Source organism: Nomascus leucogenys, unplaced genomic scaffold (genome assembly GCF_006542625.1).
Source record: "Nomascus leucogenys isolate Asia unplaced genomic scaffold, Asia_NLE_v1 Super-Scaffold_3019, whole genome shotgun sequence".
NCBI lineage: Eukaryota > Metazoa > Chordata > Mammalia > Primates > Hylobatidae > Nomascus > Nomascus leucogenys.
Window position 1 is genome coordinate 99,024 of NW_022095789.1, and position 25,888 is coordinate 124,911.

The 25,888-nt window shown below is 48.5% G+C and overlaps 1 protein-coding gene across 8 annotated transcripts in view; it reads left to right on the forward strand.

Annotated features, from left to right (window-relative positions):
- Positions 1-574: 574 nt before the first annotated feature.
- FAM193B (family with sequence similarity 193 member B) overlaps positions 575-25,888 on the forward strand; it is a 34,725-nt gene continuing 9,411 nt past the window's right edge. The window contains exons 1-7 of one of the 8 annotated variants that reach the window (XM_030808519.1): positions 706-885; positions 1,779-1,961; positions 15,960-16,202; positions 17,000-17,234; positions 18,360-18,747; positions 22,453-22,651; positions 23,570-23,809. In XM_030808519.1, coding sequence (XP_030664379.1) covers positions 16,089-16,202; positions 17,000-17,234; positions 18,360-18,747; positions 22,453-22,651; positions 23,570-23,809 — 1,176 coding nt within the window. In that variant the 5' untranslated portion in view covers positions 706-885; positions 1,779-1,961; positions 15,960-16,088. The other 7 variants (XM_030808516.1, XM_030808522.1, XM_030808515.1 and 4 more) reach the window with 7 other exon arrangements.

Consider the following 25,888-nt stretch of genomic DNA (forward strand, 5'->3'; position numbering starts at 1 on the left):
ACCTACGTGTCTACCTTCTCCATCAGACTCGGGAACAACGAGTCGGGTCTGAGTCCCATTGTCCCAAGCACAGAACGCTGGACTCCCGGTAGACCATATGTTGCAAATAAAGACCTTCGTCCCTTTCAACTCAGGCCGTCCACGAGCCCAGGAGTTCCAACAAAATGATGTACAGCAACCTTTTGCAGGCCTTTATGTTGCCTCAATATTTCTCACCTGCAAAATGGGAATGATCCGTGCCTGCCTCGCTGTGCTATCGGAAGGAGTCAGACGATGGGTGTGAAAGTATTGTAACACTATAGAAATTAATTCACTCATCCATTTAACAGGCAATTATTAAGTGCTAGGGTGGTGCAGCGCGATTACCGCCGCGTTACACGCGTTCCTCCAGCAGGTTGCATCCTTCCCGTCCCGCGTAGCGGGGAAGGGCGTCTCCCCACCAAGTTTTTCTCCCACGGAACTCCGGGTGGTGACCTTATTCAAAATGGCGCAGGCGGCCTCGGGGGCTAGTGCGGCGGCGCAGACTCCGCGTGCCCTCTGACCTGTTGGCAGCAGGCAGAGGGGGGAACCGGGCGCCGCCATATTGGCTGTTGTCCTGTGAGGGGAGCGGTAGCGGCGGCGGCGGCGGCGGCGGCGGCGCGGCGTGTGGAGCGAGGGAGCGGCGCGAACGGCGGCATGACTCGGAGGCGGAGCAGGCCGAGCGGCGGTGCGGGCAGGCGCGAGCGGGCTCGGGCCGCGGGGCCGCAGAAGCCCCAGGCGCCCGAGCCCCCGCCGCCGCCAAGCCTGGAGGCGGGAGCGGGTGCAGGCCCCCCGGAGGCGCCAGCGGAGCCCGACCATGACGGCCCCAGGGAGGATGACGAACCCAGCCTGGTGCACGGCCCGCAGGTAGGAGCGAGCGAGGAGACTTCGGCGGCTCGGGCGCTTTCACCTTCCCCGAGCGGGAGCGGGAGTGGGGCGGGGTTGGGGATGGGCCATCCTGCCGCGGCTGGGGCAGCAGCCTTCCCCCGGGTCCGGCGCCGAAGCTTTCTCCCCCGGGGCGGGAATGGAGGCTGGACCCCTCTCCCCAAAGCCGAGGCTCGGTCCGCGCTCCTGCGACTAGGCTGAAGCTGCTCCCCTCTCCCCGCCGCCTCCGGGCGTTCTGGCCGTACACCCACACTGGGACTGGGACTCGGCTGTGATCCCGAGGCCGCAGCTCCGCTCTCGTCCCGCCACCTCCTCCGGGCCCACCTGCTCCCTCAGCCACAGGCCATCTCGGGGCTCTGGGACTGGACGGCTGCAGCCTCTTCCCTCTGCCCCCGGGAACGGCTCCACTCCGTCCCCTGCACCGCCTGCAGCCGCGGCCCCCTCAGCAGCTGTGTCTCCTGGCGCCTCCTCGCCATACCCAGCAGAGCAGTTGGAGCAGACAACCAGGCTGCCCGGAAGAGTTTTTGGTGGGGTTTCTGCACTGAGGTGGAAACCCAGCAGAACCTGCCCTTTCTTCCCTCTCCTGCCCCGCAAGACAGCCCACCCCGACCTTGAGATCCCGGGTTTGGAGAATCCTGCTGAGAGTGAACAGTAGGAGGATTCCCCAAAGCTTCCAGTTTGCCACCTGGAAGAAGGTCACTTTCTTTTGAGCAAAGGAGATAATGGGAGGTACCCTGCCAATGTTCACTGAGAGGCGGGGGTGACATGGGCCACGGTTGCTCTGGGAGGGTTGTGGCACTCGGGGCTGGGTGGCTCTCCCTAAGCTTGCTCTGACAAAAGAGTTTTGAGTTGGTCTTTTGGCTGAGCCTGCCCAGGAAGGCAGGCTCCTGCAGGAGTCTTGGAGGGTCGGATGCGGCGCCGGATGAGGATGAGGCGTGGCGGAAGATGCGTTTGGCTCTGCAGACACTGCATCGGGCAGCAGGGGACTCTGGGAGGCTGGTGCAGCCAGAAGGCATGGCTCTTGACAGCCTTCTAGTAGAATCTCTGGAATTGTGCATGTGAGTGGGGTTGCCGTTTGGGGTACCTTCCCACAAAGCCTCCCCTGACCTCCCCAGTTGCGTCAGGTGCCCTCTCTGTGCCCACAGCCCTCTGTGCCTCCCTCTGGTAGCACTCCCCTTTCTGTGATGAAACATTCTGTTGATATGTCTGTTGCCTGCCCTGGACTGTGAACTCCACAGGGGCACAGGCGATGCCATCTTTCTCTGATCTTCCACGCCTCGCCCAGGGCCTTGCTAACACAGAATAAAAATAACTAGGTGAATGAGAGAGAAAATGAATCAGTCCAGAACCCGTGCTTATTGTAACCCAGTTTTCATGCTGATTTCCTTTGTGTCTCAGATCACAATAAGGTTTTTAATTAATGAAAATGTCACCACTTATTGAGTGTCAGAAGCTCCACCTTTATCCCCATCCCCATCTCCTATCCTAGGCTGACACTGCTTCCGTAGGAGACTCCCCAGGTTGGACCCCCAACCCCTACTGGGTCTAGCTTCCAACTCCGAAGCCGCTTCCCCCACCAGCCTACTCTGGGACCCTCGTGGGAGTGCTGTTATCCAAAAAGGGAGAGTGGGAGAAGGGAGAGCCAGAAAGCTGTTGTCTTCTCTTCTTCCCATTCAGCAGACCATAGAATACTTTAGGGTCTCTGCCACATAGAGATGCCAAAAAGCTTGGATGATGGCTCAACCATTCAGTTTTTATTGAGGACACAACTTTGCCAAGAGCTCTAAGCTTCATCAATTTCTTTGACATCTAGGTTCCTACCATGTTCTTACCTACTCCACTGCTTGACCTGCTGATTCATTTATTTGTGCCAGGCACTTTACATACCTTACTTCTAATCTTCCCAGCTCCCCTGTATTTCTCTGCAGCGTTTAGCACAAATATGATGAATTGACTATTGATGTGATTATTTGTTTTTATTTGTGAACTCTGTGAGTTCAGGAGCCATGTCAGTCATCATTGTACCCCTGTGCCTGGTGGTTAACAAATACTGATCAACAAACTGGAGGACATAAGTATTATTACTCCATTTTTCAGATGAAGAAACAGAAACTCAGAGCAACTAAACATTTGCCCAAATGACTCCAACTGTAGGTGTCAGACAAAAGAAAAGAAAAGGACTCTTAGGTACTTTGGGGGATTTTCAACAAGGCATTTTTTTTTTAAAACTATAGCCCCAAAGAAGGGAAACAAACTGGTAAATTTGGTTCTAGTTATGCCCCACTTTGACCGGGGGTGGGGTCTGGAAGCAGGCTTTTGTGCCCTGGTGCAAAGCACCTAGTATAAGGGTAGGGTTCAGTCATTGCTCTGCCTATAAGCATGTCTTTGGTGAGGAACTCTGGCTCCCAGTGCCACTCACAACCCTGTCTTACATATACAGAGTGGATAAGGAAGGTGAAACTCAGTGTCATATACCAAACTGAATCCAAAGGTGGCAAATAAGACCACTTCCAGTCCACAGGCTTATTGTAATGCCCCAGCTCACACATTGTTTTGTTTCTGTTTTTATTTTCATTTGAGCCAATATTTTAAAGATCAAAAGGTTTCCCACACATTTGGATTTGGGGCTCTTTTTTAAACTAAAGATATGGTGATGCTGGGTCCACTTTTCCACAAGGCAGTAATCAGTTGTCTCTCAGTAGCATTTGGCCCTTTTAGACAGCATGTGCTCCTTAGGCCTCTTCCGGTTCTTTCCAGGCCCCTTCACTCATTGGTATAACCTGTACACATTTAAAGCAGGACCTTGAGTTTAATTGGGATCCCAAAGGGCTTAACTTTCAATTGTTTCAGGCCACTAAACCACATTGATCTGTTTCCTAACAACCCAAATCCTCATTTATAGCACAAGAAGGCTGAAACAGTTACTACCTTATTAGCAAAGGAAAAACAAAGAACTGAAAAAGCAATTGTAGGAGGCAGTGGGGAATAGTGTTTAGAGACTTGGATTGAATTCCCAGCTTAGCCTCCTAGCTTTGTGACTCCGCAAGTTGCTTCTCTCTGACCCCATCAAAAACTTCACAAGAGGCCTTGGTGGCTCACGCCTGTAATGCTGGCACTTTGGGAGGCTGAGGCAGGAGGATCTCTTGAGGCCAGAAGTTTGCGCCAGCATTGGTGACATAGTGAGATCTCTGGTTCTATAAAAAAATAAAATCAAAACTTAGCCGGGCATGAGTTCACACCTATAGTCTCAGCTAGTTGGGATGCTGAGGTAGGATGATTGCTTGAACCCAGGAGTTAAGTTACCCAGGACTTCAAGTGCACACCACTGCACCCCAGCCTGGGGGAGAGAGGGAAACCCCATCTCTTTCTCTTAATAATAATACTTCACAAGAGAAGCAACCTATGTAGCAGCTAGTACATAGAAGCGCCTCACCTAAGAGAGGGGGCAGGAGCTGTGCCAGGTGGCCATACAAAGCCTGAGTGTTCTGGCCTATTAGCTCTGCTAGCTGTCTTTCATCTCTCTTGGACCACTGAGTTTGTAATCCAGTGTACACTCAATAAGCCCCCAGGAGACTTGCTAGGATGTAAACCAGCAGTTGGTGAGGAGAGGTGAGCTCATCCTACTCTTCCCCACCTCTTGTTCCCTCCACATCGTCCTCTGGGACTTTGCCCAGTCTAGTTTAAAGGGACTCTAGAGATCCGATTCTTCCACTGCTCCCTCAAGAAATTGGAGCAGATGATTAGTCAGTATCTTTAATAAAACCATCTCATTATGTTTAATTCACTCAGCAGATATCAAAACAACCTCTGTGCCAGGACCTTTATTTGGGGTGCACAGATGGATAAGATAGTTCCTATCTTTGGGGACCTCCCCCTTAGAATCACTGCCTGCCCAGCCTGCACTACTTCCATTGTCAGTAGGAGGAAATGATACTGAGGGGATCCTTGCCACCTCTGGTTCTTCTTTGTAAGCCAGTAGAGACTCACTATATAAAAATGTCAAAAGACCTTTGAAAATGAAGACTTACCCACTTAGGATTTTAATTTTTTTTTTTTAATTTAGAGATAGGATCTTGCTATGTTGCCCAGGCTATCCTCAAACTCCTGGACTCAAGTGATACTTCTCCTTAAGCCTCCCAAATAGCTGGGACTACATGTGCATGCCACTACACCCAGCTGAGTTTTAAATTTTTAATTTCCGATATCAGATAGATGATCCTAACACCTTTACTTACCTCATCTAGAATTTTTTAGAGCAGGGTCTATGTTTTAATTTATTTGGGGGATATATATTGTTTGTGGTCCTTATATACTCAATACGTGGCTGTTAAAAATTATAATAAGTAAGGATTCTACCACTTTGTTCTTATCTGCCCCCACAACTGGGCCAGCTGGCAGTTACTCATTTAGGCCAGCCATTCACATGCTGTGATGCCCAGTTTTATTTCACATGGCATTTGTTGTGCAGACACTAACCAATCCCAGCTCTGTGCCAGGCCTGGGCTAGCTGCGCGTGCAGAAGTGAATCAGACATAGTCCCTTCCCACAGGGGGCTCATAGTTTAGAGAACGTGTGTATAGTAATTGCAATAATGCTAGAAGGAGATATAACATCGGCTTCCTCTGAATAAAGGTTCAAATCCTGGACCCTATTAAGTGACCTTTGTAAGTGTTTCAGCCTCTTGGTTTGTTTTCTCATGTATAAAATGACAATCCAGGCCGGGTGCGGTGACTCATGCCTGTAATCCCAGCACTTTGGGAGGCCGAGGCGGGCGGATCATGAGGTCAGGAGATCAAGACTATCCTGGCTAACACAGTGAAACCCTGTGTCTGCTAAAAATACAAAAAAATTAGCCGGGTATGGTGGCGGGCGCCTATAGTCCCAGCTACTCGGGAGGCTAAGGCAGGAGAATGGCGTGAACCTGGGAGGTGGAACTTGCAGTGAGCCGAGATCGCGCCACTGCACTCCAGCCTGGGAGACAGAGTGAGACTCCTTCTCAAAAGAAAAAAAAAGAGAAGACAGTCCAGTCTTACAAGGTTAATGTTAGGGTCCAACAAGTGCTGTATGCTTAACACAAGTGGTAGCTCTGAGTATTGCAGATATTTGGTGTTGGGGTTGCCCAAGACATAACCTAGAGGAAGATGGGTCAGAGAATGCTTCTCAGAGCTGAGTCTTCAAGGTTGTGTACAAGTTCTCCAGAGGACAAGGTGGGAGAAAGGAGTCTAAACAAAGGAGGGAACTTGTACAAAGACCCAGGGCGAGCACCACTCATTTGGAGAGTCGGGAGAGATCTGGCTGGCTAGCAGGGTTCTTGAAAACCACACCAAGAGGTTTAGGCTTTATCCTGTAGGTGGTGAGGAATCAATGAAAGGTTTTAAGCAGGAAAGAGAACGTGATGTGCCTCAATACATTCTCTGATAGCATGTGAGGAAGTAATTCTCAGTGGGAGAGACAGCTGCTTGATTCCACCTCTCCCTTGTCCCAACCTAATAATCATCAGATCCCCTGTGCTTTGCTGGACCCTATCCCAGACTTGCAGAATCAATCTCCAGGTCTGGATCCCAGGTATCTTTGTTGAATTGTCCCCAAGTGACTCTGACATGTGGCTGGGTCTGGGAGCTGCTGAATTGAGGGTGCCAGGGGGATCTTTGAGGAGACCTAGGGTATTCTTCAAACAATGGGCTTTCCAGGGAGGAGCTTTTCCATAAACAGGAATAGAAACAACCTTAGTTTAAAACAGAACAAAAAACCTTCCCCCAGTTCTGATCTATTAATGATATTTGCCAACTACTAATCTTCCATTGTGTATCCAAACACTTACCTGTGCCTACTCTGTGCTACAGCCTCTGCTGAGTGACTGCAGTACAGTGACTTGTGGGACACAGGCTCTGCCCTTGAAAAGCTCACAGTATTGTGGAAAGGACAGATTTCAACCACTAGAATATATATGATAAGCTCTATTCTAGAGATACGTTTTTAAACAAAAGAGTGTTAGGATATCCCAGAGCAAAGCCAAGTTCATTCTTCCTATGGACTTAAGAGGATGTAACACCCAGATCGAGCCTAAAAAAAAAGAGAAGAAAGAGGCAGAAGGAACAGCATATGGGAAGGTGTGACTACTTCATGTATTTGGTCCTTCTTGGCAGGATGTGCAGAAGCAGAGAAGGACTGAGGAGAGGCATGCTATGTCTTGGGAAGAGCCCTGTGTTTGTGCCTTCGGTTCTGTGCCTGGGAGCCTGCCTTCATCCTTCAAACTCTGCGTGGCTCCCAGCACAGCAGCTGCATGGTTGTGCAGCCTGTGGGCCAACATGCTGCAGTCCATCTCCCCTTCATTCTCCACCAAAGGCCCTTAGCTTATTATTTCCCCCTCCATTCTTAGGATGCTTAGCACAAGTGGTAGCTATGAGTAGATCTATCTACTGTGAAAAATGATGTAGGGAAACTAAAGCAGAAAGAAGGGGCTGGTGGAACTGCAAACACTGAAGGTTTTATTAGGAAGTTATAGCCAGAAAACAAGGAGCTGGGGATTCAAAGAGGCCTTGAAGTCACTTGTCTAGTCCTTCTGTCCTTTGCTTCAAGAAATAAACTTGGTTTGGGCAAGTCTCACTTAGTAAGTTTCCCTGTCATTTCTTCCAGGGCAGAAGAGGAAAGAAACTAACGGGTATTGAGCACCTACTTTGTGCCAGGCCCAGGCCAGGTACTTTACATAATTTATTTCCTTCTGTCCTCACAACTCTGTAAAATATGGTTTTATTCCCATTTCATAAATGAGGAAATTGAGGCTCAAAGAAATTGAGTAATATTCCAAGATCATATTGAAAACTACAACTAGGATTTGAACTCACAACTGTGTGTCTCGTCCCCAAAATTCATGCTCTTCCTCCTCCGTGAGTAATGTGTGCTGGGGTTAGAGTAGCAGAGTGGCAGTTTGACCTGAGGATTCAGGTAAATCTGCGTGGCTCATTTACCTGAATGAGCCCTCCTTGTGGCTCATTGCACCCAGGAGGCAGTTCAGCGGATGAGCTAGCCTTGTGGGGATATTAAAACTGAGAAAGTTTTAGGGTTAAGGTCACTAGGATCAGAGAGACTCACTCCCAACCGAGCTTGTACAACCAGAAAGGATTCTCCACTGACTAGTCTTGTAGTGTGAAACAGCTGTTCTACCTCCTGGAAGGGCCTGAGCCCACAGCCTGCATGGAAGTTTTGGGTAACAGCTCCAGGGCACTGAGGTAGGGTTGTGTCAGCTCTCTTAGAATTAACTGCAGCTCTGATTGTCAGCATTAGAATAGTCTGAGATTCTTTCTCACTGATTGCCCTCTCATCAGTGGCTCGGAGTGACTCATAGCATGTTGGGAAATGCACTGGTTTTGCTCTGTTTTAAATTCTGCTTTTGTGTTGAACAGCTGAGACATGAGCCAGATGGGCTTTAAGCTTTCATTTATTTATTCAGTGAATGCCTGCAATGTGCCAGGCCCAAGCCAAGCCTAGGTTCCTGGGCATACTTAAATGACCGAGGTCCACACCCTGCCCCCAGAGCGCTCACATTCTACCAGGAATTTAGGAACAGACAGAATACATCTATGGCACATTTTGATGATGCTGTACTAAATAGAATCAGTTGTGCTTAGCTTGACCAGCAAAAGCTTCATTGACCTTTGACCAGAATCTTAGGGAATGAATAGGAATTGTCAAGGGTAGATGTTTCCCAGCACTTAGCACAATTGGCAGGAGATAGGGACTCTGACAATGTTGAGGGAATGAATGGGTGACTGGAAGAGTGAATGATGATAACTATGACAATGAGTTTTTCTAGGCTGAGGATTAATCATTTTCTCTGCTTCTGAAAGGGAATTTTAGCTGCTGGTGTTGTCCTCTGCCTGCCTTGGTGACAGAGAGGCTCTTGGAGTTGGGTGCCTTGAGAGTAGAGTGCTCTAATGGGCCATTTCAAAATAGAATTTGGGACCTGTTGCAGGGCAGCTGGTTAGATACAGCATGTGTCTTGGGGCAATCCTGTACAAACATACACAAACTCTGGAGATGAAAAAGAATCCATGGGATGAATGAGGCCAAGTTGAGTGCTGGAAATTCAATCCAGCTTCAGAGTAGTCCTTGACAGCTGTCTGGTCTGGCAATGGGTTATTCCCAAATTGTGGACCGAAAGGCCAAGCTAGAAAATTAAGTCATGTCCCCAAAGAGCTATTTTTTTTTTTTTTTTTTTTTTTGAGACAGGCTCTCACTGTTACCCAGTTTGGAGTACAATGGTGCAATCTTGGCTCACTGTAGCCTCCGTCATTTGGACTTGAGCAATCCTCCAACCTCAGGAGACCCTTATATATTCTTAAAAATTATTGAGGAACCCAAAGAGCTTTTGTTTGTGGTGTTTATATCTATTGATATTTACCAAATTAAATATTAAAGCTGAGAAAGCTTTAAAATATTTTGTCACTAATTCATTTAAGAAAGACAATATTAAAGCTATCTCGTTAACATAACAATTTTTAATGAAAACTATATTTTCCAAAACAAAATTAGAAGAATGGCCAGGTGTGGTGGCTCATGCCTGTAATGCCAGCACTTTGAGAGGCTGAGGCAGGCGGATCACTTGAGGTCAGGAGTTCAAGACCAGCATGGCCAACATGGTGAAACCCTGTCTCTACTAAAAATATAAAAATTAGTCAGGCGTTTTGGCGGGCGCCTGTAATCCTAGCCACTTGGGAGGCTGAGGCAGGAGAACCGCTTGAACCTGGGAGGTGGAGGTTGCAGTGAGCTGAGATCATGCCACTGCACTCCAGCCTGGATTACAGAGTGAGATTTCATCTTAAAAAAAAAATTAGAATGGTCTTCTTTTCATTTTTGCCAATTTCTTTTCATCTGGCTTAATAGACTAAAGCTGGCTTCTTATATATGCTTCTGTATTCAGTCTTTTGCAATACATTGTTTTGGTTGAAGTATATGAAAAAAAAATCCAACCTCACACAAATATGTAAGTGAAAAAGGGAGGAATGTTTCAGTAGCCTTTCCAGATAATTTCCAGTATTGAATTTGAGCCCATATCAGTGAAGTCTTCATACGCATTTACATTAAAATCTATTGGTCGAGCCAGTGCTTTGAATCCATCATGCTTTGGTCATTTGGAAAATAGGCTCACTGGATTTTGCAGATCTTCCAAATGTTTTCCATTTCATTTTACAATGCCAAAAGATAACATTTGTTAATATCACCACCAATTTCATCAGAAAAGTCTTCAAGTATTTGGAAGCTGTCAAACTCATGGTGGTGGATGCAAGTTTCAGAATTCTAATTTTCACTTGAAAGCTTGCATTTTATATCATTGACCACAAATACTGTTAGTTGTTTTCCTTGAAGTGACAGGCTCATTTTATTCATTGTTCATTTCTTTGAGAAAATGTCTGCCAATACCCAAGTCTAAATAGTAAATCATTCTTTCAGTTAAAAAATGGTGTTCCATGAAAAAAAGTGGCTTCCTCTTCCTTTGATTTTCTCTCTCTCTTATCCAGGAAAAACTAGAATGCCCTAACTTAATGCTTCTCAGGCCAAGACAAAAAAGTCTTGGGCCTGATCTAGTAAGGGAGCAGAGATAATGGTTTTGTTTTGTTTTGTTTTGTTTTTTCTTTGAGACGGAGTCTCGCTCTGTTGCCCAGGCTGGAGTGCAGTGGTACAATCTCGGCTCACTGCAAGCTCTGCCTCCCGGGTTCACGCCATTCTCCTGCCTCAGCCTCTCCAAGTAGCTGGGACTACAGGCGCCCGCCACCACACCCGGCTAATTTTTTGTGTTTTCAGTAGAGACGGGGTTTCACCGTGGTCTCAATCTCCTGACCTCGTGATCTGCCCGCCTCGGCCTCCCAAAGTGCTGGGATTACAAGCGTGAGCCACCGTGCCCGGCCGAAATAATGGTTTTAATGGCTACAGATGCCAGCCCCTAGGCCCTAGAGTGCACCTAGAGCTCACTTGGCCCCTTCACTGCTCTGGGGATGTGCATGCTACAGCATGGATCCCTTGTGAGTAATCTCATACTCTCCAGAGATTCTGGTTGTGCTTAGAGTGAAGAAAAATTATCTTGGAGCTTTTTTGAGGAGATCCAAAATCAGTAGAACCCCCAGAACTTTTCTTCCCTCATCTTTTGCCTAAGGCCAGACCTGCATCCTCAGAGGCTCTGAAATTTAAACTGAGGTGAGCAGGAACAATGGGCTGCTGCCCAGGGCTGCTGGATTCAAGAATCAGTTCCATCAGCCTTTGTGATGAAGAAAAATTTGGAGTTTTCATTCATTCGATGAATTTACTGATCATGTTCTTTGTGTAGGAATACCGTGCCAGGTGCTAAAAATACAGCTTGGGAGCAGCTGATTGAAAGTCTGGGTTGACCGACTTTTCAGGGCATAAGGGGTCATGAATGCCAGAATTTGGGAAATGGCAGCAGATCACAGTCAAAGGGAACTCTGAACCAAGAGCTGTTCTCTGCCAAAGCAAAAATTTGAAGGAACCAGTGGCATTACTGACTATAAATATAACATCTCTAGGGCTTGGGATTCTCATCACCCTCTAGCAATTAAAGTGGAGATGAAAATAGCAGAGGAAAGTTCCCAGTTCCACAAGGCATCATACCCAGTGGCAGGCACCAGGGCCTAGAGTTAAGACATCAGCTTTAGGGGTGGCCCCCTCAAGCTGCCTGGGCCCGAAAGAAGGACTCAAGTGTACCAAATTCAGAGAGGACAGTGGATAAACTAGTCTTCAATGTAGACTTAGAACAGAACAGCCAAGGGGCTTAGATAATAGATTGAGTGCCTACAGCCTGGATCCCTTGAGCTAAGTGCTTTGTATCTCTAATGTGACTTAATCCTCTGGGCAGCTTTATGCAGCATGGGTGGTATCATCACTCAATCCTGTGGGCAGTTTCAATTAGAGCTTCATTAGCTTTTCAGGCCCTGTGTTTCTTGCTTTAACTAGGAAGACAACCTATCCTGTAAAGTCACTTCTAGTGATGGCTAATCTCATTTATTTTGTGTACCATTTTGGCTCTAGGGAGAGTCACATTATTTCCGTTAACTGGGGGCATCTCATCATAATCCCTAAAGAATGCAGTCTTTTACTCTTAACACGGTTAAGATTGGAACCATTCTGGAGGTCAAGCGGACAGATGGGCCTTTCTCTGTAGGAAGCAGTAATTTCAAGCAGTGTCTCATCGGACTGCCTGCTGGCTGCATTGCCATGGGGACACCTAGCAAATCTGAGTTCTCTACCACATGCCCCACTGAGTCCATGCCTCAAGCCAGGCCCTGTGCTGCACTGTGAGGGTTCCAGACAGGAATCAGACCTGGCACCTGCCTCTTGTAGAAGGGATAGAAGATACAGGTAAATAAATTGTGCAGAAGGCACAACTACTGTAACCAAGGCACAGTGTACTAGGAGGAGATGGGAGAGGAGAAGTGAATTACGAGAGGAGAAAGCCTAGAGGAGGTTGGACTTAAATTGGGCCTTTAGTCTCAGCTAGTCATTAGAAAAACATGAGAAGAAAGTGGGTTTTAAGCAAGGGATCACCTTTAGCAAAAGCATGAAATAGAAAAAGGCAGAGATTATTTTGGGAACTTAGGGAATGACTTCATGGGGTTGAGGGGAGAGATTAAGATTTAAAACAAGTCAGTTTAGATTCATCATATATGAGAGACTCACGTTTGTGTAAAATGCAGTGACCATTTATTGTTTCCTATTGTTCCTGCCATGTTGATTATTAATACCATGTGTTCAGCAACATCTATGTGCCTAGCACTGGACCAGGTGCTTTATCACATTTATTTCTCACAGCTGACCCTACAAATTAGGACTTAATCCCATTTTACAGATGAGCAAACAGAGAGGGTAAGTAGAACTAGCCCAGCATCATACAGCTGGTAAGTGATAGAGGCCAGGATTAATGCCAAAGCCAGTGTTGTTTCCACTGCACCCCAGTGCCTTCCACAAGTACTTTGGCACTAAGTGCAGTCACACTGATTACACACTTAATTTATAAGAATTGTGTATTTGCTTTTAAAAACAGAAAACACACGTATCATACGTTTTATTACATATTTGAATTATTGGTTATAACTACAAAACCATATACAGTCATTCCTCCACATCTGTGGATTCAACCAATTGTGGATAGAAAATATTCAAGGAAAAAAAAGGATGGTTGTGTCTATACTGAACATGTATAGACTTTTTGCCTCGTCATTATTCCCTAAGCAATACGGTATAGCAGCTATTTACATAGCATTTATATTGTATTAAATATTATAAGTAATCTGGAGATTTATGGGAGGGTATGCATTGGTTATATACAAATATGACACCATTTTATATCAGAGATTTGAGCATCTGCAGATTTTGGTGTCTAGGGGGTGTCCTGGAACTGATCCCCCATGGGTACTAAGGGATGACTGTATATTGTGCTTTATAGGCCACATAAAGAATTTCAGGCGGCCGGGCGCGGTGGCTCACGCTTGTAATCCCAGCACTTTGGGAGGCCGAGGCGGGCGGATCACAAGGTCAGGAGATCGAGACCACGGTGAAACCCCGTCTCTACTAAAAAAAATACAAAAAATTAGCCGGGCGTGGTGGCGGGCGCCTGTAGTCCCAGCTACTTGGAGAGGCTGAGGCAGGAGAATGGCGTGAACCCAGGAGGCAGAGCTTGCAGTGAGCCAAGATCGCGCCACTGCACTCCAGCCTGGGCGAGAGAGCGAGACTCCGTCTCAAAAGAAAAAAAAAAAAAAGAATTTCAAGAATAACTATACAAGATTTTAATTGTATGTACAGACTTTCGAACCTAGCATGCAAATGAAATGAAACTGTTGTAGTAAAATTACATGTCCTGGTGCTCGCCTTGTGGTCATCATCATGGCAGGAAAAGGGACTCTATGTAGAGTTACTGTGTCACTTCGTAGCTATGGAAAGTTTCCTCTTTGCCTTAATTTCTCTGAATACCATCCTTCTCTATCAACCTTCCACTCCTGCAGTTGCCATTAAACAACTCTCTTGCTCATTGAAATGTTCCCTTGGCAGAGACTGATTTAGGCTGTATCTTTTGCGAGTTCCACATGTAAAATTTCTGTCTCTCTGGTACTCTTTTTCTAAGTTCCTTGTACTTCCCGAAAGTTTCATTATGCTTCTGGTACTACTGTTCGGTTCCTTTCTTTTTTGAGAAACCAAGGACCCAAGTCAGTGTAATGGTAACATTAGAGGTTTAAGGATACCCTGATGCTAACTCATTATGAGAAAGTAATTTCATGGGAGAAAAATGATGGCATTATCTTATTGGTAGGATGAGGGTGATACCCTTCTTACTCCTGTAGGCCTCTGCAGACATATGTTACCCAGTGTTGGGTAAGTTTGGAAGGTATGTCAGTTAACTACCATTGCATAACAAACCACCTCCAAAACCTAGTGGTTTAAAACAATACCACTTTCTATCTCTCATGAGTCTGCTCTCGGCTGGGCTCACTCATGTTTCTCTGATCAGCTGGCCAATCAGCTGGGAAGACTTCGCTTTCTCCACAAGTCTCTCACATCCCTCCAGCAGCTAGCCTGGTCTCGCTCTCAGGCCATGGCAGAGGTTCAGGAGCGAGCAAGCCCAGCCGTGCATGGAAACAAGTGGAAACGCATACACACCTTTCAGGTTTATGGCTGGCAGCCTGTTTGCTAACATCCCATTGGCCAAAGTGACATAGCCAAGCCCAGTGTCAGAGTGGGGGCAGATACAAAGTTGCAGGATATAGGAAGCTATTAATTGGAGGAATTAAATGTAATCAGTCTCCCAGTCAGGACCCCTCAATGTGAAAGCAAACCTGTAGACTTATATTTCTTCTTTTTCTTTTTCTTTCTTTCTTTTTTTTTTTTTTTTTTTTTTTGAGACGGAGTCTCGCTGTGTCACCCAGGCTGGAGTGCAGTGGCCCGATCTTGGTTCACTGCAAGCTCCGCCTCCCGAGTTCATGCCATTCTCCTGCCTCAGCCTCCCGAGTAGCTGGGACTACAGGCACTTGCCACCACACCCAGCTAATTTTTTTGTGTTTTTAGTGGAGACGGGGTTTCACTGTGTTAGCCAGGATGGTCTTGATCTCCTGACCTCGTGATCCGCCCACCTCGACCTCCCAAAGTGCTGGGATTACAGGCATGAGCCACTGCACCCCGCCTGAGTTATATTTCTAAGTCAAGTTTGTCATAGAAGGAAAAAAAAAAAGTCCAAATAATGACTGTATTGGGCCTATGCTATGGGCATACACAGGGTAGACACTTTACCTGCTACACAGTAATGATCCTTACAACAACTCTGCAAGGTAGGTAGGAATTGGAGCCCAGAGAAGTTAAATAACTTGCTCAAGGTCACCCAGCCAGTACGTGTTCAGGCAGGGATTAGAATCTGTTTGATTTCAAAGCCCAGATTGTTTTCACCATACTCACTACCTCTCAGGAGCACCAACCAGAGCCTTACCTTCCCTCCGACACAATTTCCCGTGGAGTTGATGCTTTCTGACTAGCTGTACAAATGCCTCCTCAAAAATGTTGCTGCGATCCTAAGGGAATTGTGCAATTCTTCAGAAAACCCACACATTCTCCTAAACTGTCCACTGACTAAAAGCATTCTTTCCTTCCAGATGGGCATTGGTCCCTGGGCTGCACAGGCAGCCCAAGAATTGTGGCCACTCCCAGCCATGCCAGAGAGGGAAGGGCCATCTTCTCTTTAACCTTTAGGATTTGGGGATGTCAGAGAATTAGGACATTTGAGCATGAGTTTTGGAGTCAGACTCACTAGGGTTCAACCACTCGCTAGCTTTATAACCTTGGGCAACTCATTTAACTTCTTGAAATCTGTTTCTTCATCTTAAAAAATGGGAATAAGAACACCTCGTTTGCAGAGCTGTTACAAGGACTAAATTTTAATTATGTCTAAAAAGTGCCTAACCCAGTGCCTGGCACGTAATAAGTGTCATTACTAATATTGTTACCATTATTTTGAAGGAGAGCCTTTCCCCTCCTGGGAAACCCTGTTTCTGTCTGTTGGACAGGTCCCCCCCGCCTCCAGCCAGCCTGTGCAGACTTGCTGCCTGCTGTGTCACCGGGAACGCAAAGGCTGGGAAGAAGGCCCTTCTCAAAATGGACTGGTGTTGCAGGGTGAGAAGCTGCCCCCTGACTTCATGCCAAAGCTCGTCAAGAATCTCCTAGGCGAGATGCCTCTGTGGGTCTGCCAGAGTTGCCGAAAGAGCATGGAGGAAGATGAAAGGCAGACAGGTCGAGAACATGCAGTGGCGGTAGGTAACCGCTGACAGGGGTCCCTGAATGCAGGAGGGCTCCTCCCCAAGGAAGTCAGGCTGTTGCCTGTCCTCAGGTGGCTCTCCTTGGGCAGCTCCCATGCCCAGGCACTGAGAGACTTCTGGGCTGCACCGGCACAGCATTGGCAGCTCAAGTTCAGTTTTGGGGGAAGAAGAGAAACTTCTGGCAGCCCACTGGTCAGTCCCTCAGGGTGGTCTGTGCACAGGATGAGGGCCCACTCATAGGTACTGGTAGATCACGAGCCTGCTGCCTTCGGCTCTGTGGCAGCTTGAAAGCCAACCAGTATGACATGGGAGACAGAGATGAGTTTGAGGGTCTGAAATGTGCCCTAGTTAGAAGGACAGACACTTGGGAGTCATCTAAGTCTGCTGTCTCATGAATCACAATGGCCAGACTTCCCTCATTTCTCACGTCGCTGCAGATCTTCCCTTTTACCCAGGAACAGTTTAGTTTCAGGACTTCTGGTCAAAAGGCCCTTCCTGTCATTGGCCGCTGTCTATTCCCCAAAGGCCCGCAGTTCACAGGCAGTCTCTGCCCCTACCAGAGTCTCTCTCCCCAGTCTCCACACGTTGCATGTAAGTAGGACCACCACAGCCCTTTCCCAGCAAAGGCCTGGCTCTCATTTGTTCTTATAGCTGGAGTTGTATTCATTGTGTTTTTGCTATGGCACATGGCCTGGAGGAGAAGGGGCTCCCTCAGGAAAAGCTGAGGCAGCAGAGGGTCAGCTCCGATGTTTGCTGTTTGACCGTGAGCCTTTTTCCTCCCCCTTCTCCAGATCTCCTTGTCACACACATCCTGCAAATCACAGTCTTGTGGAGATGACTCTCATTCGTCCTCGTCTTCCTCTTCATCATCCTCATCCTCGTCCTCCTCTTCCTGCCCTGGGAACTCAGGAGACTGGGATCCTAGCTCGTTCCTGTCGGCACATAAGCTCTCGGGCCTCTGGAATTCCCCACATTCCAGTGGGGCCATGCCAGGCAGCTCTCTTGGGAGTCCTTCTACCATCCCCGGTGAGTCTCCAGGCTCGGGAGAGAGCCAGGCCCTATAAATGTGGACAGCTGTGTTTTCCTGTCCACTTTGTTCAAACAAATCATAAGACTGGTTACTAAAATAAGTAAAAGTGGAACTGTTCTGGTGGAAGCAGGGGCAGCTTAGACCTTGACTATCTCTGGAACTCCTTTCCCCACAACTCTGAACTTGAAAAATACTGCTAATAGAAAAACGTTTGCCTCTCAAAGTTGTCATTGGCTCTGGTAGTTCACATTGGATCAAGAGGGCACCTGGTGAGGTCTGTGAGTAGAAAGTGGAGTCGTAGGACTTAGATCACCTGACCCCTGCAGCACCACAGAGGACCAGGGCAACCTTGTCTTCCTAGGCCTTGATTTCCCCACCTAAGGGATGGGTGTAAAAGCACTGAATTTAAATGCCCAAGAGATTGGCAGTGTAAGCCTTAATGGTTATTAGCTAATGTAGCAGCTGTGTAAGTCTTCTTTGACTCTGAAATAACTCTCAGAGACCCAGAGACAAAACTCTTGGGTTATTGGTTTATTATGTAAATATGATTTACTGTCATACTTCTAAATGAAGGAGCTGAGTTCTTCAAAGTGGGGCTGCCCCCAGAATTATGAGTGTTGAGCAGTATATAATTCCATTAATTTTGGTACATAAGCTAGAGAGTAATCAGAACCTTTTTCCCACTTCTCTGAAATCTGGGGCCCTCAGGGGTCTGGCATGCCCTGCTGCTTTGGTACACGTGGCACAGATGCAGAGCCTGGGCCTGCTGCTCCACTGGCTTCTGCAGATCATCCTCCAGGCCTGAGGAGCACCTGTATACAAGCAGATCCTAGAGAGACCCTGAGAGACAGAATACATATCCTCTGCTCATGCCGCAGAAAAGGCATGGGGCCTTCTGTGGAATCAGCATTCCTAGTACCTTCTTGCTTGGGCCTGGGCTCCTTGAGCCTGCTCAGCTGTGTTGCTGCCCACACAGAATCTTCTCCAGCTCCAGGGTCCCCTGTGCTGAGAGGCTGTGCCCTCTGGTCACAGAAGCAGGATGCTGTGGCAGTGAGCCTGTGGGCTTTCCTTCCCAGATCTGGGCTCCCATTCTGACCCCTTTCTCCTCCCTCTGCCCACAGGTGAGGCTTTCCCCATCTCGGAGCACCACCAGCACTCAGACCTCACTGCTCCCCCTAACAGCCCCACCGGCCACCACCCCCAGCCAGCATCTCTAATCCCGTCTCACCCCAGCTCCTTTGGCTCCCCGCCCCACCCACACCTGCTGCCCACCACCCCGGCAGCACCTTTCCCTGCCCAGGCTTCAGAGTGCCCTGTTGCTGCTGCCACCGCCCCCCACACTCCAGGGCCATGTCAGAGCTCCCATCTACCCTCCACCAGCATGCCGCTCCTGAAGATGCCCCCACCATTCTCGGGGTGCAGCCACCCCTGCAGCGGGCACTGTGGTGGGCACTGCAGTGGGCCTCTCCTCCCACCCCCGAGCTCTCAGCCACTCCCTAGCACTCACAGGTAAGTGTGCTGCATGAAGGGCAAACTCTCTACCCACTTGAACTTAGAATTTTGGAAAATTTGGGGGTAACTTTGAGGTGGCAATTAAAAAGTAGACTATGTTTTTCCTTTCATTATTTTTCCAATTGTAAACAAGTATGTGTTTTGGCCTGGCACAGTGGCTCACACCTATACTCCTAGCGCTTTGGGAGTCCTAGGCAGGAAGATCACTTGAGCCTAGGAGTTTCAGACCAGCCTGGGCAACATGGCAAGACCCCCCTCTCTACAAAAAATTTTGAAAATTAGCCGGGTGTGGTGGCATGCAACTGTAGTCCTAGCTACTCAGGAGGCTGAGGCAGGAGGATTGCTGGAACCCAGGAGTTAGGGTTGCTGTGAGCATTGATCATGCCACTGCACTCCAGCCTGGGTGACAGAGCTTTAAAAAAACAAGTACGTGGGTTTTTTTTGTTTTGTGTTTTGTTTTGTTTTAACTTGGAACAACTCAGAAATGTGTAAGGAAAAAAATGTCTTCACAACCTAAACTTCTACCACTGTGGTATATTTTCACCATGTTTCTGTATATAAATAACATAATTAGATATTTGATATACGTTTTGTGTAGTAGTAATTTTTTAACATTATGTCATGATCATTTCCCCAGTTAAAATTCTTCAAGAAACTTTTCAGTGGTCATATAATGTCTTACTGTATAGCTCAAGCATACTTCATCATTCCCCTATTCCTGGATATGTAGGCATTTCCAGTTGTTTAACCATAATGAATGAGACTGTAATAAGCATCCCTGCACCTAAATCTGTTTGAATGAGAAATCATGTCCGTTAGGGAGATTCCTAGAAGTAACTCCTAAGTACTAAGAAAGGTTATACTAACATATATTTGAAAGAGAATTCTTTGGAGAAGATAGAGGTATATTTTTATGTTAGAAATCAGATCTGTGTTTATCATGCATTTCTATTTTCCTGTTGGAAAGTCTCTCGTGTCTGGCACATGCCGGGTTGACAGGGTCTGCAGTCTGCCACCCGCCGGTTTTCACTTAGCGTTGCCTCCTCAGCATATTTGTGTTCTCGTGTGGTGTTCTTAGCCCCTAGCTTCAAAGGCTGGAGAACATCGACCGCAGTTCATGTTATTGTTCTCCAGTTGCTGAGCATTTGGGTTATTCCGACATTTTAACATTACCAACAGTGTCTCTAAAGATGTCTTTGCTTAAAGCCTTTTTCTTCTTTTGGACTTTTCTTGTTGGAATCAAGTTCTCAGAATGAAAAAAGTTACTAGTTAAAGGCTGTTTAGGTGTTTTTTGTTCTCTTTGAGGGTTCTTAATACACATTGAAAAACTGCTATCCAAAGGGGTCTCCAAATTGATGTAACCACCAATGAGTGCTGGTTTCCCATATTCACAGGCACACTATTTTAATTTGTCTAAAATCAATTTTGTGGCCTGGTGCGCCAGCTCATGCCTATAATCCCAGCACTTGGGGAGGCCGAGGCAGAAAGATTGCTTGAGCCCAGGAGTTGGAGACTAGCAAGGGCAACATAATGAGACCCTGTCTCTGCAAAAAATTTAAAAACTAGTAGGGCATAATGTGCATGCCTCTAGTTCCAGCTACTTAGGTTGCGGGGGCTGAAGTGGGACAGGATCACTTGAGTCTGGGAGATACAGGCTGCAGTGAGCTGACATCGTGCCATTGAACTCTAGCCTGGGCAAAGTGAGAGCCAGTCTCAAAATAGAAAATAAAATCAATTTTGCTGGCCAGGTGTGGTGGCTCATTCCTGTAATCCCAGCACTTTGGGAGGCTGAGGTGAGCAGATCACGAGGTCAAGAATTCCAGACCAGCCTGGCCAGCATGGTGAAACCTCGTCTCTATTAAAAATACAAAAAAAAAAATTAGCTGGGCATGGTGGCGTGTGCCTGTAGTCCCAGCTACTCAGGAGGCTGAGGCAGGAGAATCGCATGAACCCGGGAGGCGGAGGTTGCAGTGAGCCGAGGGCGCACCACTGCACTCCATCCAGCTTGGGCAACAGAGCGAGACTCCGTCTCAAAAAAAAAAAAAAAAAAAGAAAATCACTTTTGCTAATGCAATAGATAATGAAATGTTTGGTTTAGAACAAACTTCTGTAAGCACCACTGATAGTGATTCCTGCCACCATCTTTTTTAATCTATGTCACATGCTTAGCATCCTTTCTAGCAGCAGAGAGGGCTGCTTTGGACTGCCCTGGAAGCTGGGCCTCCACACAGCTCCTTGAGCTCCGTCCTTGCTCTCGGTTCCCCTGCCACCTCAGCCTCAGCCCAGCGTTGGGACCAGCCCAATGGGTGCTTCAGCTGCTCATGGCCCAGCCTAAGGCTTCAGCTCTTCCTGGCTCAAATTATGGGATATTTCAGGCGTATGTCGCATTCTTACCCTGGGAAAATATTCTGTATTACAAGATATCCCAGTGCTTCCTGAAATCCAGAGGCAGAACAGTACAGTGGAGAGAATATGAGCTTTGCATAGAGAGAAACGTGGGCTTGAGTTCCCCACATCTCCCCTGCCTGCACCCACCATGTACCCCTTCTCAGGGCACTGTGCACACCTGACTTTATCCTCCTGTTTATCGTGCATGATTGTCATGGTCTGTTTGCATCCTTGAGTCCTGGCTACCTGTTGGGCAAAGCAGTCAAGTACTCAGCTTCACTCTCTACCACTGCAAAGTGGGGATAATGACACTTATTTTGGAGGACATGGGGGATGGTTAGAAATACTATGCCAAAGCCAGGCATGGTGGCTCACGCCTGTAATCCCAGCACTTTGGGAGGCCGAGGCAGGCAGATCACTAGGTCAGGAGATCGAGACCATCCTGACTAACACGGTGAAACCCCGTCTCTACTAAAAATACAAAAAAATTAGCCGGGCGTGGTCGCAGGTGCCTGTAGCTACTAGGGAGGCTGAGGTAGGAGAATGGCGTGAACCTGGGAGGCGGAGCTTGCAGTGAGCCGAGATCACGCCACTGCACTCCAGTCTGGGCGACAGAGCGAGACTCCGTCTCAAAAAAAAAAAAAAAAATGCCAACTCTAGAACCTGGCACAAACAGTGGCTTTTATAGTTGGTGTCCCAGAAGTCAACTTGCTTTTTTCTCAACTCCGTGCCCTGTGGTTAAGGCAGCTCCACCCATTTGCTCCAGAGCACCAGAATCTGCTCAGAAGCACCTTAGAAAGTGAAAGGAGACTGGCCTCATGGATAGCCCTGAGTGTTCCAGAGGAGCTGTCAGCCCATAATGGGTTCAGGCCTATTTATTGAGTACCTGCTGTGTGCAGGGTTGTTATGCTACACACTGAGACCCAAAAACTGAAGCAACACAGCCCCTGCCCTTGAGGCGTGCAGTCCAGTTTAAGAGACAAATGCGCAAACAGACCATGACAGTGACGCACAATAAGCAGAGGATGGAGTGAGGTGTGCACAGTAACCTGAGAAGGGGTGCATGGTGGATACAGGCAGGGGAGGCGTGGGGAAACTTTTCCAGAAGAGCTACATTTGTGTTTGGGATGGGCCTTGAGGGACAGTGCAGGTGTTCGCCCTGTTCAGGTGAGAGGTGCAATGTACTTGGACTGCCTGGGACCTCTGTGGAGTGGGGCAAGTGAAGGGCGGTCAGGATGGCAGGTGGTGGTTGGGATGCTTCCTGGGCTTCTGCATCACCCTCCCTCACCTCTGGGCCTTCCTCCCCATCATCAGGGATCCCGGGTGCAAGGGGCACAAGTTTGCACACAGTGGCCTGGCTTGCCAGCTGCCCCAGCCCTGCGAGGCAGATGAGGGGCTGGGTGAGGAAGAGGATAGCAGCTCTGAGCGAAGCTCCTGCACCTCGTCCTCCACCCACCAGAGAGATGGGAAGTTCTGTGACTGCTGCTACTGTGAGTTCTTCGGCCACAATGCGGTGAGTGAGCCTGCCCAGGCCAGAGAGGGCTGGGGGCCAGCCAAGGTGAGCAAAAGGAGCACCCTGCTCTCCCCAGAGACCCCCTTGCTCACGGTGGTAATTACCGCGCTGGGGCCGTGAGTCCTTGCACCTGCGTCCGCTCGCTTGCTCCTCACAGCACATTTGTGAGGTAGGGGTTTTTAAACATTTTGCTACCTTTGCTCTTCTCGTGGTTTCTCTTAAGATTGACTTTTTTTCCTTAGGCAAAAGGAAAGGAAATGGCAGAGAGAAAGCTATGATTCTGATGAGTATGTATACGTGTGTAATCCCAGAGAAGTGAACGCTTGGGAGTGATGAAGGCAGAGTGGAAGCAAAAAGGCTCTCAGTCCCCCAAGTGTGACAGCCAGCCGAGGGACAGGCCATGAGCACAGACGGCGCCAGGAAGGAGGCTCAGATCAGAGGGCATGCTGGCTCTGGCCAGGGGGAGGAAGCAGTGCAGAAGTCTCATAAGGTGAAGAGGAGAGGGCCGCTGGTTAGGGTAGAGCAGCTGAGGATAGAAGAAATGAAAGTAATTAAATTGCTAGTCACCTTTGAGCTAGTGGTTATTATCCTCATTTTAGAGATGATAAAATTGAGGCTCACAAAGACTCGGTGACTCGCCCAAGGTCATACAGCTTCCCGGTGATGAAGCCCGGGCTCCAACTTGCTTTCCTGGCTCCCCAGTCAGTGTTTGCCCAGCTCTGCCCTGTTCCCTCCTAGTCCCTTCACCCACTGCCGCCTGGATTCAGCCTGGCTGAGAGGGTGAAACCATGTGGCCTTGGTGGCTGATGGTAGAGAGAACAGTTGTCTTGCTTCTCATCACATACTTGGTGCCAGTGGGTGGGAGTGCTATGGGCCTCCCAGGCCCAGGGTGTAATGTCAGCACCTCCCCCCCACCAGCCACCCGCTGCCCCGACGAGTCGGAACTATACCGAGATCCGGGAGAAGCTCCGCTCAAGGCTGACCAGGCGGAAAGAGGAGCTGCCCATGAAGGGGGGCACCCTGGGCGGGATCCCTGGGGAGCCCGCCGTGGACCACCGAGATGTGGATGAGCTGCTGGAATTCATCAACAGCACGGAGCCCAAAGTCCCCAACAGCGCCAGGGCCGCCAAGCGGGCCCGGCACAAGCTGAAAAAGAAGGTGGGTGTAGGGAGAGCCCAGCTCTGCCATCTCTCCTCCCTGAGGACCCTCGCCCCAACCCCCAGGACTTCTGGGGCGTGAATGATGCTGGCTGCCAAAGGCCTCAGCTTGGCTCACTGTTCTGGGAAGGTCTGAATGAGTTTGGGAGGCATCAGGGTCAGGGATTCTGGGGGCAAATAACTGGAGGAAAAAACGTGTCGTGGCCTGAGAAGTTGCTTGCTGGATTCCTCCAAGCTGAGGACTTGCTTCATTCAGTCATTTATTCATTCAGCAAACACTTCTACAAATACTGGCAGCCAAAGTGTGACACAGTTAAGTTCTCACCCAGGAGAAGCTGTCCAGTGGGGAGACTGACACAAAACTGGACAAGCATATTAGCATGTGACAAGTACTGGGATGAGGGAAGTCCCCCATCCTGCCTGGAAATGGCTTTACAAAAGGCTGACTGTGAGTACAGACTCCTCAGGAGGGCCCTCCTGGCAGCAGGCACGGCACATTCCACAGCAGCTTGACAGCCAAAACTGAGCAGAAGAGAGGTGGGATGGACAGTGTTGTTGAGGGAGGGCCTCTGAGGCCCTGCGGAAGAGCTTTGGCTTTATCGTACCGGTGAGAGAAGTCACTGAGGGTTTTAATCAAAGAATGCATTTGGTCACACCTGCATCCTAAGATTATGGCGTGGCCAAATGGAAGGTAGCTTGGAGGGTTCCAGGCAGGAAGACCTCGAGTTTGATGCCTCAGGCAGGAAATGCAGGCCAAGGGAGAGATGATTGATGGTGGGGCCAGAGAAGAAGAGAGGGATTTTCAGAGGAAGCCGAAGTGATGGGCCTTTGATCTGATGGCAGGAGAGGGAGATGGAGGCAGGGATGTCTCCCAGGTGTTTGCTTGGCGACCAGCAAGATGGTGGTGCCTTTCACTGAGCCAGGATGGGATTTGCAGAAGACAGTGAATTCAGTTGAGGCATGTTGACTCGAAGGTTCCCGTGAAACATCTAAGTGGAAAAGTACAGGGCTAGCATTTACCAGCACAGAGATGTAATTGAAGCCAGGGGAACGAACCAGTCCTCGGGACTGAGGACAGAACCTGGTGATCTATTCCTGGGCAGCCCTCCTGCCAGATGAGCCCCGGAGCTTGATGGCTTGTCCCTTGTGGCTTCATTACTTCTTCACCTGCCTACTCCCAACTGCATCTGCACAGTGACACGTTTAGGAGCCCAGCATCCGAAGAGATTTGGGTGTAACAACCAGCTAGTTCCAGTTCCTGGGTGGTCAAACAGCCCTAGTGCTTTGGAAAGCAGAAGTGATTCACCATCCTTTTTCAGCCCCAAGGACAACCAGGATCCTTCTCCCGCCGCCTGAAGTAGTGAGCCAAGGGGTCCCACCGCTGCCTTCTGAAAGTGGTCAGCACTATCTTTCTCCCATGCAGTCACCTAGCCAGAAAGGTTCAGTGGGCTGCACTAGTCTCTGGCCTTTCCTGGCTTCTTAAGACAGTGGTTCCCAGTTAGGTCCCCAGAGAGCACATCTGGCAGTTCCCAAGTCTGATGTGCTTTTCGTAAATATGTGTGCCCAGATGTCTCTTCCCCTTTACTGATAATGCTATCTTCTCTCACCTTTTCTTCTGACGAACTTTCCTTCCAAGTTCAGTTCAGCTGTTTCCTCCTTCATAGCCATCCTTGGGTAACTTCCACTGTACTCCCAACCCACCTCGCATATCTGGAGGCTCTGCTCACTCATCCCACACTGCACAGCTCCTGTCTGGCAGGCCCAGGCAGAACCAGGCAGCCCTGCCTTTCCAGACTTAGTCGTGGGGCTGCAGGCAGGGACAGACACGCAGTGGCAGCGTCATGCATTAAGTGATTATGGTCATTATCTCTGTAGACAGCAGCCTCCTCCCTTGTCTCCCTCCACCTCCTGGACTTCACAGTGTGGCTCTCCACCAAAGCCCAGCTGCTCCTTCTCTCCCGCCTCAGGAGATGGAAAGAGCTCAGTGTCTCTCTGCTCCCTTCTCCCACTGCCAGCCCGTGACTCTCTCACCTTGTCTTTGTGTCTTCTGTCTACATGAAGGTGAGAGAGTCATGGGCTG